The following is a 22617-nucleotide window of genomic DNA, read 5'->3' on the forward strand; positions in this document are numbered from 1 at the left end:
CACAATGAAAAGCCCCATTCACTGAAAACCATAACAATTATAAATTTATCAAGCAATAAGTTAGCTATAATATTGTATAGAAAATAATGAATAATTTCTAAGTATAATTACTTTATTCTTAAAGACTTTTAGGACACATGTTAAAATTCTTTCTGGTCCTACTTAGGACATTGCCTCCTGTTTGAATAGTTTCTGAGGGAAAGGCTAGTTTCTTCATGGCTAGTGTCAGAATAGAGTTCTGGCAGCTCCATGTCCTTGAACCTCAGAGCTGGTCTATGAAAGACAAGCATGATGTTGATGAAATCCTTAGTAGGTTAATATTTTAGAATTCATGGATATTTGCGTGTCTGCAGGAGTTTATGTATAGCATGTGCATACAGGATCCTGCAGAGGTTACAAAAGAGCCTTCACTCTCCTGGAACTAGAGTTGAAAGTGTTTGTGAGCCTGTGTCATCGCAAGAGTAGTGACTCTTCTTAGCCACTGAGCTATCTTTCTAATCCCAATAATTTAGTATATTTAAAGAAAAAAAATGACATAGTAGAACCTCAACCTCTAGAGGGGCTAAGATTAGAAACCTGTTGAATCTGCTTTAGACTTAATAAGAGGTTTATAACTTAGTTATTTAATTTCAGTGAATCTTTTGAAACAAGGTGAAGATGGTGCCACTGATTTCACACAGAAGCTATGAACACCGAATGAGATTATGTGTGACTTTATTTGATTTTCATAGTATACCTGACACTAAATAAACACTCTGAACCCGCCGTTCTCTGTACCTGGTCTAGCTCATCACAACATGTACTAACTTTTTATACTCAAATCTTTGGACATGAACACTAAGGTATATGACTTCAATTAAGCAGCAGAAGGAAATAACTGAGTCATCTTCTTTGTTTCTTTCTTATTAGAGTTGCCGAGCCTGTTAGCTTCCAAGCGAGAGAAGCAATCAACAGTCCTACAGAGCTACGGTACCTATGAGCAAGAATGGCTCGCATGGCATGGTAAGTCTAAGAGCTCAGTAGTGGGGGTGTATAACTTGGTGGTAACCAACAGTTCTCTAACTGGACTTCAGGCTCACTCAACAGAAGGGAAATCATGCCTGGTACTAGATAACTAGCCAACTACGTATGGCTAATGAAGTCATGGGTCCTAGAATGCACAACCATCACACTTTCTAACTACACTGTAAATATTTTGTCCCTATGTGCACAGATAAGTGTGATTGTCACCCACCCTGCAACAAGGAAACTTCTCTTTGCAACGCGCAGAGACCACTACAGAAAAGCACAACAAATCAGAATGCTAAGTTGAAGAGGCCAGTCCCAATGGATACAGCTATAAAACAGTCCCCTCACCTTCAGCTCAAGTAACGCTGGGTAAGGAGGAGCAGACAGAGTATAGGAGTCATGGAGTCAGTGAGCTGGCTGTGAGTCTGCTTCTCCAAGGAATGTTGGGTGTAACATACTTAAAGTCTCACCAACACAACTGCCTAAACGTGACCTGAACAAGGACAACAGCAATACACTTGATGATGTTGAGGTGTGGGGGGCTGGAGATGAAGCCCAGGAAGTCTGAGTCTTAACACAAGCAATAGGTAATGGTGAGAAATGGGCAACTGGTCTTCCTAAGGGAACAGCACATCAACTGGTTGTGCAGTATTAAATGGATAGCCCTGACAAAATAAATACAGGTACATTATCAAACTAACAAGTTGTATTTATGTATTTAGAATATGTATATTTATACAACAACATTAATGAAAAGGAGTTCTTGGGTGTAAAAAAGAGCATCAAATGGTGTAAAGGAGGCTTTGGAGAGAGAAAAGAGGGGGAAATTATTTAATTATATTAATCTGAAAAATATATAAGTCATGATACTAACATAAAGAAACTAAGAGAGAATGGGTGAAACTTCAAATAACCGAACTAAACGTTCTATCATTTACTCAGCAGGTGATATAGTCACCACCCACTTACTGCCATCACTTTTAATAATTGTTACATTTTACCTAGTAGTTGGGGATGCAAACTGCCACAGCATGAGTGTGGATGTTAAAGAACAATTTAGGGAGTTGGTTTTCTCTTTCCTCGTTCATAGTGAGCTTGAACTCAGATCATCAGGCTTGCACAGTACGCTGTGCTTAAACCTGTGGAGCCTTCATTCCACCCTCACACTCTGCATCTTCTAAATATTTTCAGAAGTGTGCAAATGTTAAATACATATATATCATTACAGAGATGAAAACATACTGCAATTATTTATATGCTGTTTTATGGCTCTGTTAATGTAATGCTAATTTCGTTCGATTTCTATAATCACAACCAGTTTATCTAAAATATAGTAGATAATATAGTAGATAATAATCCCTGTTGAGTACTTTATTAAATATTCAGATATCATGTAATTTTAATCCATTTAAGCTTCACTCCTATTTCAAAACCATACCTGTGATTTTGTTTATTGTAGAAATGAGTTTTACGGAAGTACAAAGTGCTTTTTCCCGGATGGTGAAGTCCTTTGTAGAAGCTACATAATCTCCACTTTTCAATAGCCTGTGTGGGTAACCTTTAAGGAATTCTTTGGATGTCTTAAAATATGAGGGGTATATGACAGCTTCACAAAACTGTATAGTGTCTAGAAAGTCCACGGTGAAACGTCTTTCAGATTCTGAAGAGTACGATGACCTAGAAAACACAATCAGATAGCATGTGTTTAAAAAATTCCTTTCTATTGTCCTTCCTCTGAGTGCCACCAGGTCTACCCCTCCAGGGGACATGGTCAAAGGTGAGGCACCAGAGTATGTGAGAACAGCAGGCTACCAAGAAGAGACTTGATACCCTATGAACATATACAGGGGGAGGTAATCCCCCTCAGGAACAGTCATAGGGGAGGGGAATAAGGGGAAAATGGGAAGGAGGGAAGAATGGGAGGATACAAGGGATGGGATATTCATTGAGATGTAACAAGAATAAATTAATAAAGGAGAAAAAAAAAGAAAAAAAAAAGAAAAAAGAAAATACAGAGGAGGTAAAAGCAAAAAAAAAAAAATTCCTTTCTACATGAAAAGTACATCCCAGGTCTTTGTTTTCCTCACTTATTTTATTCATTAGAACTATTATGTCATTTGATGAATAGTTTATCAAAATTTATAGTTTAGAAATAAAAGGCTTTCTGACTTGCACATTGTACGTAGGTCAGGAATTTCTTGTGGTCATGAGTCCAGTTGCTCGGAGAGGCCAGAAGTCAGTGGGTCCCTTGGAGCTACAGTTACAGGCAATTGTGAGGTGTGGGTGCTGGGAACTGTGCTCTTGTCTTCTGCAAGATCAGTTTGTGTTCTTAGCCACTGGCCATCTCCCCAGTTCCTCAGTTAATACTTGAGACCAGGTGTGATGTGGTGTAGCAAACTGAAATATGGCTCCGAATCTTAGCACAGTCCCTTCTCAGTTACCTTACACATGGTCATCTGTATCCATGGCTTCTCCATACACACATTCAACCAGGCATCAGTAAAAATAAAGCCAGAAGCATTGCAGTTCTGTTACAGAACTATAGACAGAAATATTATAGAATGCATAGATATTTCCCGTCTATATATCTTAAGCAATACAGAACAATAATTCGTATGGCATAATTAAACTAGGTTTGTAATCAATCAAGAAATTACATAAAGCACTCAAAAGAATGCACATACATGTACTATTAATTTTACACAAATTATTTGCTTATCTATTGACTTATTTCCCCCATTGTTTTGAGCTAGTCTTTCCCTGTAGCCCAGTTTGAAGTCAAGATCTTCTTGCCTGTCTTATAAGGATGCTAGAAACAACTCTGTATCAAAATACCAACCGGATGGATGTTTGTAAGTATAGAGGGCCTAGGGCAAGTGTTCTGTGCATAGTGAGGCAAAGTCTCTCTCTCTCTCTCTCTCTTCCTCCCTCCCTCCCTCCCTCCCTCCCTCTCTCTCTCTCTCTCTCTCTCTCTCTCTCTCTCTCTCTCTCTCTCTCTCCCTGTGTGTGTGTAATCAGAAATCCAAGAACAGAAAATGATTTCACTGCAAGCATATAACATTTCTTATGCCTAATGAAATACTTTAACCATCAGAGAATGTTACAGACTTTCTTCTGAAAGACGTGAACATATCCAACCAAACTTTCATTTTATACTTTGCTGGTGTGCCAAATGACTTTTAGCTGAATAGCAGAAGAAAATGAAAAAGAGTCTTTTTGGGACATTCTAGAAAGTAGAAAACCAAGTACTGAGAGAAGAGTCTTACATATTATTGTTTAGAGTTCCAGAATAAATGAACAGGTGATTGTACCACAGAAAATGGTTATCTTACCTGCCAATGAACTTTGGTAATCCATTATCAATACCTGCCTGATGGGCACTCCACATTAGCTGTGTTGCCTTTTCTTCATTAGTGTTATACACAGAAATATTGCCAACAGTAGAAAGTGGCCTCCTGGACTGCAAATACTACAGTATAAAACAATGGTATGTATGAGAATAGAACTCATATCAAACTAAAATAAATTTAATAACTGTGCTAATGAATTGCTAAAACTGATTACTTTGAAATACTACTGCTGTACTTAACTGTATAGAAATAGACTTATTATCAAAATAAATTTAGCACTTGAAGGTGTCATTTAATTTTATTAGTTGACTTACATGCATATTTATGTTAACTTACTTGCACAAACAAAATTTGAAAATGACCATATCAATATTAGAGTTTTTACAAATACAGTCATGCTAATTATCCATCTATCGACATTTCAGGGTATCCACCTGATTCCAGAGGAAAAACTATATCATTCTATAATTCTATTTTATCTCCTTCATAAACATTAAGTTCAGTAAATTTTCCAATTATAACTGCGATGGAAGCTCTTCTCTGTCATTCTGATGAAAAGGCAGCGATTGCATTGTGTTACCTGATAAAATATATTAGCTGCAGCAACAGCCTCTGGGTATGACGCCTTGCATTCCTTAAGAGAGTAACAGAACTGAGGCTTATGCTCCCCTTGAGATAGAAGAACTACCTCCCGTGACACGTTCAATAACCCTGATTCAATTGCACCAAAGAAATTCATCACAATCACAAAGAAGTTAATGCCTGCAATACAACAGAAGAAACGTGTCTGGATTAACTGGTGCCCAGTCAAGTAGTGATTCGCAAAATAATCAAGGACCTGTTTAAATGATTTAGTCAATTGCATCACAAGCCACTCTACTGATGTTATTGGTCCTAAGAAACACCAGAGACTGGGAGAGGGTAAGAAAACTTGGTAGAGATAATTAGCACACAAATCATGTTTGCTCTTCTATTTTATTCAATTGATCTACATGTCTGCTTTTGTGCTATTATTATGCTATTCAACACACACACACACACACACACGTTTTATTTCATGTGTTCAGTAACTTGCTTGCATACATTTAAGTGTACTACGTGAATGCCCACTGCCCATAGAGGCCTGAGCAGTGCACCAAATGAACTGGTGTTACAGATAGCATCCTGTTGCTGCTGGGACGTGGTGCTGGGATTGTATCCTCAAGAGTAACAACTACTCTTAATTGCTGAACCATCTCGCTAGCCCTATTAGGTTGGTTTTAGGACTATGTTTCTATAACATAGATCGGAATCTGGTATTGTAATTGTTCTGGCATTGCTTATTTTGGTCAGGATTAATCTGTCTATCCAGTGCCGTGGAAATTTGATTGCAATTGCATGGAGGGTGCAAGTTGCTTTGGTAGGGTGGTCACTTTCACAGTAATAATTCTCCAATCCATTAGTATGGGAGATCTTTACATTTTCTCATTTCTTCTTGGATCTCATTCTTCAGAGATGTAAGTTTTTCTTTGGAGAAGTCTTCCACTTTCCTGCTTAGATTTATCTCTATATATTTGATTGTTTTTGAGGCTATTCTGGATGGGAATAGATCTTAGTTTGAGCTAACTGTAATAGAATTAATTTGGTTTTATCGATTATAAATCATGATCAATATTTTGAAATGTGCGTTTATATTACTCTTATGTTCAGTGGAGTTTACTTGTGACAGGGCCTCTGTTAAACATTAGGTCTATCAGAATCAAACTATAGTGAAGCTGTTCTGTGAGCCCCCAAGTGACTGAGCTGGCGGGAATGGGACCTCACCAGCAACCATTTTGTTTATTGATTTCAGCACAATAAAGGTTTGGCAAAATAAGGAATTTACAAAAGAATGGTTTAGGAATCCGATTTGAAAACAGAAGGATAAAGAATTAGGTAATTGTATGGAAGAGATGGCAGATGGGATGGATGGGGAGGGTTGTCAGCAGCTCCACAATGAGACTGTGAAGGCCAATGGATCTGAAACCTCAGGGCCCTGAACAAACTGACGCAGCAACCAAGGAAAGTGCAAACAGAGGACCTGGAGGTCCTGTTTGGGTGTGGGCAATGGACATTCATTCTCCACATGGAGAGGGGAAAGCAGAGGCCTGCCTCTGACAAGATCTCTGGTACCATGGATTTGATCACTCTCCCTTGGCATTGAGATCCTGTGAGAACCCAGAGGCGGGGGGGGGGGGGGGTGTGGGGTGTGGTGCAAACTGTCCTATTGAGCCTTGATGGGCTTTGGTCAGATGATGAGGGAGAAGGACACCACCCATCAGAGGTCTAGGGGAGGTGAATAGTTTCGAGTGGTTGGGGGAAAGGGTTAGAATAGGAAGATAAGAGTGAGGGAATTCAATCCAGATGTAATGTGAATAAATTATGATTTAAAAAAAAAAAAGAAAAAGATGTAGGTACTTCAATAGCTTTCAATGTCTCTCCGGCTGTGCTAATGAAATGCTGATGCTGTGGATTGAAGAGTCCCTCTGACAGTTTACCTAAGGCCATGGAGTGCAAATACGAATAGAATAGGCAGAGGTGGATAGAAACAGAAGCTCAAGCGTCAATACTTAAATGAAAGAAAATTTTCACTTTTAGCACTCAGGGTGACACTGTACTGTGAATCGTAATCCAGCAAAACTACAGTAAGAGTTAACTTTCTAGTTTATTTATTTTTTTACTTTACTTGATTAGTAACCAATAAAACTAGAGAGAGAAATTGTGTATCGTCCCCTCCCAAAAATAGCAGTGTTCCCTTCAGCTAATCAATAAAAAGCAAGCATCATACTGACAGATCAGGAAAGACACACAGGGAAAATGTGACACTCACCTCCCCAGCCACTGTAGACTGATATGCAGCCAGGCGATCTAGCATCATAGGCACACACAGAAATATTAGAAGGATCTGAAAATCTATCTGCAGAAAGAAAAGAGTAGATAAAAAACATGTAGCACGAGTGCTCAGACTTTTTATGCAGACTGGTGAAAATGGGCAGAAAAGAAAAACGCGAACGTAGGAAGGAAGGATCTTGGCTGGTAAAGTGGTGCCATGGCATTCCGTCTGCTTCCAGGGACTTGAGTTGGAAAGAAGTCAGAGACTGATCTGTGAAAATCCCTGTTGACTGAGGTGAACCAGAAGAAGCGTACAGTTCCCAGGTAGCCTCTGATAGCCAAGGCATTCTTCCCACAAAGGCCCCATGCTGCAATCATCAGACACCAACTTCCTGTAACTCTGTGTGCCTTTATAGTATTCTTTATCTTGTTTGGCCTTGTTCACAGGCAATAAAGATACGTTAGGAAAGAATATTCTGAGCTGGAAAAACTACTGTATTTAGAGGCCTCCAGGGTAAGAAAACTGTCTCAAGGCCTTTAGAAAATATGTCCTTCTTATGAAAATACAGATCATACAGGAAAGAATAAAAGAATTTCCAGAAACACGTTCCCCAGGTAAAGCCTCCCCTGGCTGGTTGGCTACCCCATTTTTCTTATTTCAGGATAAGTTGTGAGTAACTCAGCCACTGTATTCTCTACTTTTACTTTCAAAGACACTGCGTGGGGCGTGTCTTGTCTTAGATTTTCTTCCTTTTAACACAGGGCAAAATCTAGGCATTTAAGGGAAAGTATATTCTTGGCTCTGTTTTGTTAGAAATTTTACTTTGATTTCCCTGTGAAGAGACTTTTTTGTAATATTTTCTGAAGTAATCATAACTCATGGAGCAGAAATATTTGTAGTATTAATTTCTCCAAGAAGACTGTCAAAGAGGAACACGGAGTCTGGGGCTTGTTATTTGTTCGCCATGCTGTGTGCATGTGTACGAGGAAGGACATTAAAAACTGCACTTATTGTTCCTTGTAGAACAAGGATGTACATTAAAGATTACACTTCTGCTCCTATCGTACAGTTTGTGAAATATAAAGACAAGTATGCTTTGTAATGTTAAGTACAGATACCATTGACCAAGCCATAGGAAGTTCTTTACACTGGTAGAGAAACGGTTGTAAGAGCAATCACACTTAAATACATCTAAAATATTAGTGTAGCAATGAAGACTTCCTCAGAAAGTATCAAAATGTACATACCTGTTTTATATAGCTTTCCATACATTAAGGCGAGAGCCCACAGTACATTGCCTGTATCACCTGGTCCAAATTGCTGAAAATATCTGTTTGTTTGTGTCATAATAATCTTATACAACCGTAGTCGATCCAAATAATTCCAGATATCAACGATGATTTTGTTGTGTTTTACTGGAAATTCCTCTATATTCCCACTGATCCGATCCCAGAACGGAGGGTAGTCTTCAACTGAATCTGTAGCTGACCCTGGATTTTGGGCCACCTCTACAAAAGACAGGTTCAGGAACAAAAAAATGGGAACCATCAAAGTAAGCCACATCTTGTCTCTGTCCCTCAAGTAAGATTCTATGAGTGACAGAGAAGAACACTTTATAACAGGACTTACATAATCCTGTTCCACTTAGAGGATGCCAAATCTCTAAGCAAATAATGCGCTAGTCAAGAAGCACCTGCAGAGCCACTGAGCCAAGACAGGGTGTGCAATAGTACAGATTTAATAAATAACTAAGGCTTATTTCAAAGTGACAGAGATAAGTCACCTCATCCTGTCGGTTACAGTGAAGTGGCCCATCAAAGTGTAATGGGGGCAAAGAAGCAAAAGTAGTTTGAGGAACAATGGCCAATGAACTTTCAAGCTTATTTTAAGATACACAACCACAGGATGGCTATTACAAATAATATTAATTCATACTCTTTAAAAGATCATTTGGTGTTTAATAAAACAACATAATGTATAGTTAATTTTAAAGGAAATATTAGGTAAACAGGAAAAACAAAAAGAATGAATGGGATAAATAGTAGCACTATTTCTGGTAAATAAACAAAGATTTCTATCTGTAGAAAAACAATACATGGACTTCTGCTTTACTTATTGCTGCTGAGTGTAACAGTAGCAGTTCCTGATGGTGAGAATAGGGAACAAAACCAAGAGCAATCTAGCAGAAGAACCAGCAATTCTGTTTGGATGAGCCTTATGGTCTTCGGTTTCTGTTTCCTCTCTGAAATTCAGAGTGTGCTTGGTGAGTATTTTACTGTCTTGCTCTGCTGGTGTGTTCATGGGAACTCTTGCTGGTGTTGGAGGCTGGAGGTAAGGGAGGCCAGGGGAGATGGTCTGAGGGATCCTTTGGAGGTGTGGACAGGGTGGAGGGAAAGCCGCCACTGGAGATCAGTTTTCCACTAGGGTTCAGGAGTAACAGAGAGAGTGCAGAGGGTCCTTGGGCAGCCTACCTGGTCTAGTGGTACCTCTGTTTATATGGCACGAACTTTGATGTAGAAAATAATATATCTCCTCACAAACAGACATTTAAAAAAAATGAGCAAAGTTGTAGAATTCAAACTCAGGAGACAAAAAAGATGAGTTTCTACAAAACTCAGGCTAAGAAACACATCAGAAAGCTATTAATGTACAGTAACTTTGAAAATAAGTAAAATACTGTGAGCACACTTACCAAAGCAACAAGCCTTCTACATGATAAACTAAAGAGCAGAACAAAAAAAGGAAGGAAAGACTGCCCATGTTAATGAACAAGAGGTTCTTGAGATAGTATGCTAACAGTATTACACAAATTAGTATTAAAATAAATAATATTTATTAACAAATAAAATAATAAATTAAAATAAAGGCATCACCTTTAATACTTCCTAGCATTCCAGTGCTGCTTATTGTAAAAATACAAGTGAATCTATTCTAGATTTCATATGGAATTTTAACTCTTGGACTAAACAAAAGTAAATAACAATGAACAAAGTTAGAGAACTCACATTTCCCACTTGTAAAAACTCATTTCAAAGCTGTCATAATCAAGATTGTGGCACTACTGTAATGGTTGACACCAAATACAGTGGCATAGAATAAACACTATAGAAATAAATTTTCAGATACTTGTTTAAACTTTTACAAGATAGTAAACCATATTTATGAAAGGACTTGTTTACACACTATACCTTATCTCACTACACACACTTAGGGAATGGAGATAGCCCTTTATCTTACAGCACAGATAAAAGTTAACTCAAAATGCAAGGAACAGAAAATAGCAATTGAACTTATTCAAATATTAGAAAAAATTCTGGGTCAAACTTCATGCTGGAGATGACAATGGTTTCTTCACTGAGTGCAGGATATTTTACTCACCGAGCTTGCAACATATATGTGAGATTTCCCACAAAGCTGCCAATTATTCAACTCTCTAGACACCACTTGGTTAGCTGACTATGTAATTCCATTTGGACATTAATTATTTAGAACTACTGTCCAGTTACATATATTTAAGGCTTGCACCACAGGACTGCCCAGATCACAGATGCCAGTCACAGTACCACGTTTCCAAATCGTTCTCATTTCTGACTGACTTGGTAACAGAGCTGCAAGGTTCCTATCAATTCATCCACATTGCTCTCAAGAACTTTCTGCTATGGATTACAAACCCCCTGACAAGCCACTATTAGATAGCAATGATGAGGGGTACAGCTCAGAAAGAAAAAGAAAAGGAATTTGCAAGACAAAAGTTGTGTAGTTACGTATATGTACAGTCTGTGTGTGTATGTGTGTGTGTGTGAGTGTGAGTGTTTTTTTAAAGAAGGAATAAAAGCATCAAATCCTGACCTCTGATCTCATTATCTTTTCAGAATTACTAACAAAATTTTTCTTTAATGAGTGAGTTAACCCAGAAGTAGAAAGAGTCAAATGGCATATACTCACTTATATCAGCACACTAGCCCAAGGGGCATGTCCCATGAAAGTCTTCACTTACCAGGAGACTGAGACAGAGGGGAGGACATCATATTGGGACTCTAGATGAGAGCAACATGGAAGAATGGCAAAGTCGAAGGATCCAGAGGGTCCTAGAACCCTACGAGAAGAACATTATGATTGGCAGATCTGGGCCCAGGGGTCCCGCTCAAACTATGGCATCAGCCAAAGACAATACAGGCAGTAAACTTCAAACCCCTACCCAGATCTAGCTAATGAACAGGACATTCTCCACAGTTGATTGGAGAGTGGGGTCTAACTTCCACTCGAAATCTGGTGCCCCATATTTGACCATGACTCCTGGGATGGGGAAAGCTGGTAACACTCAGAGGAAGGATAGCAGGCTACCAAGAAGAGACTTGATACCCTATGAGCATATATAGGGGGAGTACGTCCACCTCAGTCACAGTCATAGGAGAGGGGAGGAAGGGGAAAATGGGAGCGAGGGAGGAATGGGAGGATACAAGGGATGGGATAACCATTGAGATGTAATATGTATAAATTAATAAATTTTTTCTTTTTCATTTTTTAATAAAAACATAATTTGTTCACATTACACCCAGATAGTTATCCCCTAGCTCTTATCTTCCTGGACTTATCCTTTCTCCCTCTTCTCCCTTATTCCTCTCCCGTAGACCTCTGACAGATGCGGTCCTTCTCCCACACCAGCTGACCAGTCTATCAGACCTCATCTGGATGGCCTGCAATCCCCTTACTCTGTGTTCCCACAAGGCCTCTCTGCCAAGGGGCAGTGGTCGAATGGCCAGGGGCAGAGCCTGTGTCAGACGCAGTTCCCATGCTCTCTCCCCCCTTCTCCACATGGAGAATAGCTACCCATTGGCTAGATCTGAACAGGGGGGGGGGTCTAGGTTCTCTGCTTGCAATGTCCTTGATTGGTGCATTAGCTTGTACATTCCCCTAGCCCCCAGGTCCTGATCCACAAACCTTGATAGAAAATTTTATTTTTCGGAGCAGTGTGGTTGAGCAAGTGATTGGGAAAGTCTACAAATGATAAATTACCTGTGTCTATAATTACAATACTGTGACCTAAGGCCCAATCTTGATGTTGACCATGGTTTCACCACGTCCTTCCTAATGAGCTAACTCCTCTTTGGCAGCCATCAGACATGGACTGAGCATTTGAGTCACAGCTCCCATCCCTGCTCCTCCTCTCACACACGCTAAGGAGATAACCCTTCCACTATTATAAACCGCAGCCCGAGAATCTATAGTGAAAGGTAGAATAAATGAAGCAAGATTTGCTTCTGACTTGGAGGTTCTGATTTGCTTATCCAAACTAGGTAGAAAGTCATTGGGAAAGATAACAGCAGGTGGTTTATAAGAAATCCTTAACTTTGTATGTACTGTGCCTGAATTTCCATGGAGTCTTAACACTAGTCAACCATCATTTTCTTTCTTTCTCTCCCATGTCTCTCTCTGGGTGTCGGAAATCACTCTTTATATTGCTGTTTACTTCACAAATGAGCCATGTTATCCTGTTTGACTTTGTTTGTCATAAAATAGGAGATACTTTTGATTGTTTTACTTTCTGTGTAATAAAAGACGTTGCTCTGATACTTTTTTAAACATGTTACAGAAGCCACATCCTCCTATGAAACTGATCTTGTGGTTAATCTACTATTGTTATCTTTTTAGTTCAAAGAGAAAATTTTGTCTTCAAACAGCCCTTGTCTCCCATACTTTTGACTACATTTTTTCCCATTGGATTTTTATTTACATTTTGCTGTACAAACCTACTTTATATTGTTACCTTCTTGTTAAAAATATCTTTATCTAGTAAGGTGTTTCTTTCCATTTTATCATAATATTTTCTACGATTGACTTAGTTGTGAAAAGTTAAAGAAGGCTTCAATGAGAACAGTAACATAAGGTAGAAAAAATATCACAATATAATGTAAATTTTGGACTGTTCTTACTTACTGAGAAAATCTTTATGAGCAGACTTCAGAGATGAGACATGTATGTGCCAAACATACTTTAGCAAAATCATCAAACACTCTAGAAGGTAATTTCCAATGCTGAATGAGACTTGAAAATGTATTAATGCTTAGGCAATACTCACCTTTTTCATGAAAAATGTTTTGCAAAATATAAATGAAATAATATTCTTTTCCAAAAAAATTATGAATGAATGTATCTTTAATAATTCCCAATAGTGTAGCATTAATTAATATGTACTTGAGAAGAATAAAACAATAATTCTTTGTTTTTGTTTTTGTTTTTTAGAAGGAAAAATGGTTTATTGTACCTTACAACTTTCAGGTCACACTCCATCACTGAGGGAAACAGGACCAGAACTTGAGGTGGAAAGCTGGGGCCGGGAGCTGAAGCCGAAGCCTTAGAGCAATGCTGCTTACTGGCTTCCTCCTTTCTCTTTGCTTGCTCAGTCAGTCCATGGGGTTCCACCCGCAGTGAGCCAGGACCTCCCACATCAATCATCAATGAAGAAAATGTACCACAGGATGGTCCATGGGCAATAGGGTGAGAGCATTTTCTCAATTGAGGTTCCATTTTCCCCAAAGGACTCTGGCTTGTGTGAAGTTGACATAAAACTGGCCAGCACAACAAGCAACAGGATAAATGGACCTGCCAGAAAGAGTGAAGTCAAGCAGGCAAAAAGAAATCTCCTTCTTCTTTGTCCTTTTATCTGGGCTGCCATCAGAAGCTGCCACTGGCCTGTAGATTGGGTCTTCCTGTTTCAAATAATCTGATTAAGAAAATCCCTCACAGGAGTCCCTAACAGCTTGGGTTTTAGTTGGTTTCAGATATTGGTTTTGTTTTTGACGTTTTCCCTTCTACCTCTGATTTTTTTCACACATGCTACTGTAATTCCAAATTATTTTTCCAATATTTCTCTTTCTGGATTAATTTAATTTATTTCATAAAATACTTATAGTTTTTAGACTCACTCCAGAATTTGTTCTCTGCTAAGGGTTTTCTTCCAGCTCCTAGGACTCTCTCATGCCTTGATGCCAGCACTTTTCCTCTGAAGTTGCACGTCGTTCACTGTTCTCTTTTTTTTGATACTTTCACACCCGTTCTCTGGCTCTCAATATAGTCTTCTCATTTCCAGTATTTCCCCCCATTATGATTTATGTGTTTTCAAACACACAAGCCTACAGGTGTCACTGTCATTAAAATCACCATATTCCTCCTCATGGCCCTCATAGTTTCATGGCAATATCATAAAGAGAAGTGCACTTAACCCAACTTCAAAATTCCTTACAGTTTTTCACAGCCAAAACATTTCTAAAGTTCAAAGAATCTTCTGAGACTCATCTTCTGAGATTCAAGGCAATCTTTTAGTTAAAGCATCCACCCCATAAATTAAAACAAATTACACCCTTCCAACATAGACAATGGTATATAATATACATTACTATTCCAAAAGGGAAGAATCAAAATATGACGAGGAGATAATGGACCAAATACCAAATCAAGACAAACAGCTAGAGGGACAGATTCCAATTCCTATAGCTGCACGTCTAATGTCAGAAGGGATGAGATGCCTCCATTCTTCCAGCTTTGTTGTCTGCAACACACTTCTATCTCTTGGGCCAGTGGGAAGATTCAATCTGAAAGTGATCAGCACATATTTTTGGGGTCCTGAACTACATAAGAGTAGAGAAAGTGAGCTGAAGTCTAAGCATTCCCACATTTGTTTCTCTTTGCACTTGACTGTGCATGTGATATGATGGTATGCTTTTATGTTCCTCATTCCTGTGTAGTAGTGCACTATTATCTGGAATATGGTGCACCTCCTGGTGTCCAAGGAGGGATGATTGCATCAAAATATAATCCAAAGTGTGTGGTCTAGGTCATAGAGATAGCATAGAAGTCATTTGGGCTATTAGCTATCTCTGGTCCTGGTTGTAGGAACTTGGGAGAGCCCCTGGACATAAAGATAATTTTAAAGGTCATTTAGACAATTAGCTACCTCTGGTCTTGGTTGTGGGAACACGACATTACTTGGCCCAACAGCTAACACAGATCACAAGGTTGTTAATCACCTCCAATTCCCAGCCTTCTGGATGAAAAAAGAAAAACCAGGCCGTACATCCTTTCCTATGAGAGGACAATCCCATGTGCTTAACGTTTCCGGTTTCCCTGATGATCTGAGGACCCAAGAACCTTCATTCTCCCAACAAAAAGAGTCTACAAGAAGGGACAAGAAACAGAGACCCACTCATTTACTTACTCAGGAAGCCCATAAAACCCCCCAATCTGCAATAGATAGACGGAGGCCCTGGCACAGATCTGTGCATGGTGTGTCCATCTCCATGAGCTTATATGAGCTTTGTTTATGTTTATTCAGAGGGTTTTCTTGGTGTCTTCTTTCTCCTCTAGCTTATTCTGCCTCCTTATCTGGGCTGGGGGGATCTGTGATCTCTGAAAGGAGGGATTTGATGGGACGTTGTAGTTAGAGCTGTGTGTTTCACCATTGCTCTAGCATATCTTACAGATAATGTACCATTGTAGAAAAGGGTTTATGGATGGCCAGGTGTCACCTCATCCTGTCGGTTACCTTAAACAGTGAAATGGCCCATCAAAGTGTAGTGGGGACAAATAAGTAAAAGTAGTTTGAGAAACAATGGCCAATGTGCTTTCAAGTTTGTTTTAAGATCCACAATCACAGCATGGCTATTAAAAATAATATTAATTCATATTCTTTTTTTTTTGTTGTTTTTTGTTTTGTTTTCGAGACAGGGTTTCTCTGTGTAGCCTTGGCTGTCCTGGACTCACTTTGTAGACGAGGCTGGCCTCAAACTCACAGAGATCCGCCTGCCTCTGCCTCCCGGTAATTCATATTCTTTAAAAGGCCATTTGGTGTTTAATAAGACAACATAATGTATAGTTATTTTTAAAGGAAATATTAGGTAAACAAGAAAAACAAAAAGAATGAATGGGATAAATAGTAGCACTATTTCTGGTAAATAAACAAAGATTTCTATCTATAGAAAAACAACACATGGACTTCTGCTTTACTTATTGCTGCTGAGTATAACAGTAGCAGTTCCTGACAGTGAGAATAGGGAACAATACCAAAAACAGAAGAACCAGTAATTCTGTTTGGATGAGCCTTATGGTCTTCGGTTTCTGTTTCCTCTCTGAAATTCAGAGTGTGCTTGGTGAGTATTTTACTGGCTTGCTCTGCTGGTGTGTTCATAGGAACTCTGGCTGGGGTAGGAGGCTGGAGGTAAGGGAGGCCAGGGGAGATGGTCTGAGGGATCCTTTGGAGGTGTGGACAGGATGGAGGGAAGGCTGCCGCTGGAGGTCAGTTCCACCGCTAGAGTTCAGGAGTAACAGAGAGAGTGCAGAGGGTCCTTGGGCAGCCTACCTGGTCTTGTGGTCTCTCTTTTTATATGCTATGATCTTTAATGTAGAAAATAATCTAACTCCTTCCAAACTGAATTTTTTTAAAAAAAAATGAGCAAAGTTGTAGAATCCAAAATCAGTAGACAAAATACATGAATTTCTACAAAACTCAGGCTAAGAAACACATTAAAAAGCTATTAATGTACAGTAACGTTGGAAATAAATAAAATGTTGTGAGCATACTTACTAAGGCAATAAGCCTTCTACATGATAAACTAAAGAGCAGACCAAAACCAAAAAACAAACAAACAAACAAAACCAAAACCAGGAAAAAAAGGCTGCCCAAGTTAATGAACAAGAAGTTCTTGAGATAGTATGCTGACCGCATTACACAAATTAGTATTAAAATAAATAATATTTATTAAAAATAAAATAATAATAAATTAAAATAAAGGCATCACCTTTAATACTTCCTAGCATTCCAGTGCTGCTCGTTATAAAAATACAAGTGAATCCATCCTAGGATTCATATGAAATTAAGTCTTCGGCTAAACAAAAATAAATAACAATGAACAAAGTTAGAGAACTCACATTTCCCACTTGTATAAACTCATTGCAAAGCTGTCATAATCAAGATTGTGGCACTACTGTAATGGTTGACACCAAAATATAGTGGCATTGAATTAACACTATATAAATTAGTTTTCAGATCATGTTCATATGATCTCTTATAAGAACGTAAACTCTATTTATGAAAGGACTTGCTTACACACTGTGTATTCTCACACTATTCACACTTAGGGAAAGAAGATATCCCTTTATCTTACAGCACAGATAAAAGTTAACTCAAAATGCAAGGAACAGAAAATAACAATTGTGGGGAGTTTTAGTTGCAGCTGCAGCTCAGTGGGACTGAGTCCCAAGGGAGTGCAATGTAGACTGGTCTGCTTTCTAGACTGATATGGGCAGGAACCTGTCTGTGGATCATGGCAGTCTGGACCTGGACAATTGGACCGATAAATCCACAGTCTCCTGCATAGTTGGGAGAGGCTGGACTGCCCTGAGGGGTCGGGACAGAAAATTAAGCAGTGGCCCCCAACACAGCTAGTCTGAATCCCCTCAGTAGCATGAATGAAATCAGGCAGAAGCCTACCTCTGCTGACCCAGTGAGGAGTTTAAGATGTAGAACAAAGTGTCATGGAGCAGAAACCAGGTCACCTGCCTGTTACAAAGAAGAGCTCCCTGTTCACCACAGGCAATGGCACGTACCCTATAATCACTCACCAACTACCCACTCTCAATGACCAGTGAATAACACCAGAAGACAACATCCAACACCAGAGTTTGCAAGATGACTAAAAGAACATGTAAGAACCAAACAACAAAAACCAAAACAACTCGTCATGTCCAAATCCCAGCTATCCCAAAGAAAGCAACCCTGAGAACACAAACACAATTGAAATACAAGAAAATGACCAAATCCTTAGTAATGAAGATGATAATGGAGAAAACGAATAAAATCCGTAATCAAATTCAGGAAGACACAGCCAAAAAGGTGGAACACATAAAAGAGGCCTATAGAGAGGCACTGGAAGAAATTCAGGAAAATACCAACAACCAGATGAAGGAAATAAATAAAAGAGTTCAAGATCTGAAGATGAAAATGGAAAAGTGCTAAAAGGACAGACAGAAGAAAAATGGGAATGAGAGACTTTAGAGAAGAAAGTAAGCAACACAGAAGTGAGCTTTTCTAATAGAATCCAAGAAATGGAGGAACAAATGTTGGGACTAGAAGATACAATTGTAGAATGCGAAACAACCATCAAAAACAATGCTAAATCTGAAAAATTCTTCACACAAAATATCTAAGAAATCAAGGCCATCATGAAAAGACAAAACCTGAGAATAATAGGCATTGAGGAAAGAGAAGAGTCCAGACTCCAAGGCCCAGAAAATATCTTAAATAAAATCATAGAAGAAAAATTCCCCAATTTAAAAAAGGAGATGCATCTAAACATACAAGAGGCCTACAGAAAACCAAATAGAATAGACCAGAAAAGAAAATCTTTCCATCACATAATAATAAAAACACAAAATATACAGAACAAAGAAAATTATTAAAAACAGCAAGAGAAAAAGGCAAAGTAACATACAATGGCAAACCTATCAGAATTAAAACTGATTTCTCAGCAGAGACCATGGATGCCAGAAAGGCCTGGACAGAAGTTCTGCAAACCCTAAGAGACTACAGATGCCAAGCCCGACTACTATTCTCAGCAAAACTATCAATAACCATTGATGGAGAAAACAAAATATTCCATGACAAAACCAAATTCAAACAGTACCCTCCACAAATCTGGCTATGCAGAAGTTACTAGATGGAAAACTCCACCCCAAAGGGACAAGCCACAACCAAAACTACACAGGATATAGATAACTACACTGTCACAAAAACACAACTGCGCAAACTCTCTACTGTAACCAACATCAAAGATTAAGAGACTTAATGGTCACTTGCCATTAATATCTCTCAACATCAATGGACTCAACTCTCCAATAAAAAGACACAGACTAACTGAATGGACACACAAACAAGATCTAACATTCTTCTGCATTCAAGAAACAATCTCACTCACAAGAACAGACATTATCTCAAAGCAAAAGGCTGTAAAACATATACCAAGCAAATATTAACAAGAAGCAAGCTGGTATAGTCATTTTAATGTCTAATAAAATAGAATTCCAACCAAAAGTAATCAAAAGGGATGAGGAAGGACACTTCATACTCATCAATGGTAAAAATCAACCAAGACGACATCACAATTCTGAACATCTATGCTCCAAATACAAGAACACACACATTTGTAAAAGAACTATTAAAAAAGCTTAAACCACACATTGATCCCCACACATTAATAGTGGGAGACTTCAACACCCCACTTTCACTGAAGACTAGGTCATTGAAACAGAAACTAAGCGAAGAAATAACATCATTAACTAACGTCATGAATCAAATGGATCTAACAGATATTTATAGCACTTTTAGCCCAAACACAAAGGATTATACCTTCTTCTCAGAACTCCATGGAACCATCTCCAAAATTAATTACATAGTGGGTCACAAAGCAAGCCTCAACAGATACAAGAAGATTGAAATAATACTTTGTTTCCTATCAGAGCACCACAGTCTAAGGATGGACTTCAACAACAACAGAAATAACAAAAAGCCTATACACACATGGAAACTAAACAACTATCTACTTAATGACACCTGGGTCAGAGAAGAAATAAAGAAAGAAATTAAGGACTTCCTGAAATTCACTGAAAATAAAGGAACAATATACCTAAATTTGTGGGACACACTGAAAGCAGTGCTAAGAGGAAAATTCATAGCACTAAGTACCTTTAGAAAGAAAATGGAAACATCCCACATAAGCAACCTAATGACACATCTGGAAGTCCTAGGAAAAGAAAAGAAGCAAAAACATCCAAGAGGAGTAGATGTCTGGAAATAATCAAACTATGGGCTGAAATCAATAAATTAGAAACAAAGAGAACAATTCAAAAATCAACAAAATGTGGAGTGGTTTTTTTTTTTCAGAAAATCAACAAGATAGACAAGCCATTAGCCAGACTAATGAAAAGGCAGAGAGACACTACCCAAATCAACAAATTCAGAAATGAAAAGGGAGACATAACAAAAGACACTGAAGAAATACAAAGAATCATAAGATCCTATTTTAAAGCCATATATGCCACAAAATTTGAAAATCTAAGGGAAATCGACAATTTTCTTGATTGATTCCAATTGCCAAAATTAAATCAAGATCAGATAAACAAATTAAATAGTCCTATTTCTCCTTTAGAAAGAGAAGCAATCATTGATTGTCTCTCAACCAAAAAAAGCCCAGGGCCATGTGGTTTTAGCAGAGAATTCAAACAGACCTTCAAAGAAGAGCCAATACCGATATTCTTCAAGCTACTCCAAAAGATAGAAACAGATGGAACATTATCAAATCCATTCTATGATGCCACAGTCATGTTGATACATGAACCCTACAAAGACCCAACAAAGAAAGAGAATTTCAGACCAATTTCTCTTATGAACATTGATGTAAAGATAGTCAATAAAATACTTGCAAAACGAATACAAGAACATATCAAAGATATCATTCACCAGGAGCAGGTAGGCTTCATTCCTGGCATGCACGGATGGTTTAATATACAGAAATACATCAATGTAATCCACCATATATATCAAACTGAAAGAGGAAAAAAAACCACATGACCATCTCCTTAGATGCAGAAAAAGCATTTGACAAAATGCAACACCCATTCATGTTAAAAGTTCTGGAGAGATCGGGAATACAAGGCACATACCTAATCATAATAAAGGCGATATACAGCAAGGCAATAGCTAACATCAAATTAAGTGGAGAGATACTGAAGGAAATTCCTCTAAAATGGGGGACCAGACAAGGCTTCCCACTTTCTCCATATCTCTTCAATATAGTTCTTGAAGTTTGAGCCAGAACAATAATACATCAAAAGGAGATCAAGGGGATCCAAATGGGAAAGGAAGAAGTAAAAATATCCCTATTTTCAGATAATATGATAGTGTATAAAGTGTTTCCCAAAATTCTACGAGAGAACACCTACAGCTGATAAACACATTCAGCAAATTGGCAGGATACAAAATAAACTCAAAAAAGTCAATAGCCTTCCTATATACAAATGGCAAACATGCAGAGGAAGAAATTAGAAAAACTACACGGTTCAGGATAGCCACAAGCAATATAAAATATCTAGGAGTAACTCTAATCAAACAAGTGAAGGGCTTGTTTGAAAAAAAAACTTTAAATCTCTGAAGAAAGAGATTGAACATGACATCAGAACATGGATGGATCTCCCTTGTTCATGGATTGGGAGAATTAACACAGTAAAAAAATGACCATCTTACCAAAAGCAATTTACAGATTCAATGCAATTCCTATCAAAATACCTACACAATTTTTTAAAGATATTGAAAGATCAATTCTCAACTTCATATGGAAAACAAAAAACCCAGACTAGCTAAAATAATCCTATACAATAAAATATCTACCAGAGTAATTTCCATACCTGATCTCAAGCTGTACTACAGAGCAACAGCAATTAAAACAGCATGGTACTGGCACAGCAATAAGCTGGTTGATCAATGGAATTAAATTTAACTCCCAGAAATGAATCCACACACATATGGTCACTTGATTTTTGACAAAGAAGCCAAATCTATTCAATGGAAAAAGGATAGAATATTCAACACTCATGCTAATCTAACTGGATGTCTACATGTAGAAAAATGCACTGGGACCCATATTTGTCACCATGCACAAAACTCTAGTCTAAGTGGGTTAAAGACCTTAACATAAAACCAGAGACACTAAATCGGTTAGAAGAAAAAGTGTGGAAGAGCCTGGAACACATTGGCACAGGAGACAGCTTCCTGAACAGAACACCAACAGCCCAGACATTAATGTCAACAATTTAATAAATGGGACCTCATGAGGCTGAGAAGCTTCAGTAAGGCAGGAGACACTGTCAACAGAACAAAGCGACAGTCTACAGACTGGGAAAAGATCTTCACCAACCCTACCTACATCTGACAAAGGTCTAATACCCAAAATATATAAAGAACTCAAGAAATTAAACACCACCAAAACAAATAACCCAATTGAGAAATGGGGCTCAGAATTAAACAGAGAATGCTCAACAGAGGAATATTGAATACCCATTAGAATGGCTAAGATAAAAAATTCTAGTGACACTACATGCTGGGGAGGATGTGGAGAAAGAGGAACACTCCTTCATTGCTGTTGGGAATGCATACTTGTAGAACCACTTTGGAAATCTATCTGGTACTATCTCAGAAAACTGGGAATAGGGCTTCCTCAGGACCTAGCTATTCCACTCCTTGGAATATATTGAGAAAGTTCTCCACTACACAAGGACATATGCTCAACCATGTTCATAGCGGTCTTATTCATAATAGCCAGAACATGGAAGCAGCCTAAATGCCCCTCGGCTGAAGAAAGG

At 38.4% G+C, this 22617-nt stretch overlaps 1 protein-coding gene across 1 annotated transcript; it reads right to left on the minus strand.

Annotated features, from left to right (window-relative positions):
• Positions 1 to 1474: 1474 nt before the first annotated feature.
• LOC311593828 (protein LEG1 homolog) lies at positions 1475 to 8772 on the minus strand (the record flags this gene model as incomplete). The annotated part of the gene is made up of 6 exons (XM_084775229.1): positions 1475 to 1578; positions 2447 to 2685; positions 4341 to 4477; positions 4939 to 5120; positions 7207 to 7293; positions 8457 to 8772. The coding sequence occupies 6 exons, from the start codon at positions 8770 to 8772 to the stop codon at positions 1475 to 1477; spliced, it is 1065 nt and encodes a 354-aa protein (XP_084631355.1).
• Between the last annotated feature and the right edge of the window lie 13845 nt (positions 8773 to 22617).

This window comes from Acomys minous (assembly GCF_964271855.1).
Source record: "Acomys minous genome assembly, chromosome: 3".
Lineage (NCBI taxonomy): Eukaryota > Metazoa > Chordata > Mammalia > Rodentia > Muridae > Acomys > Acomys minous.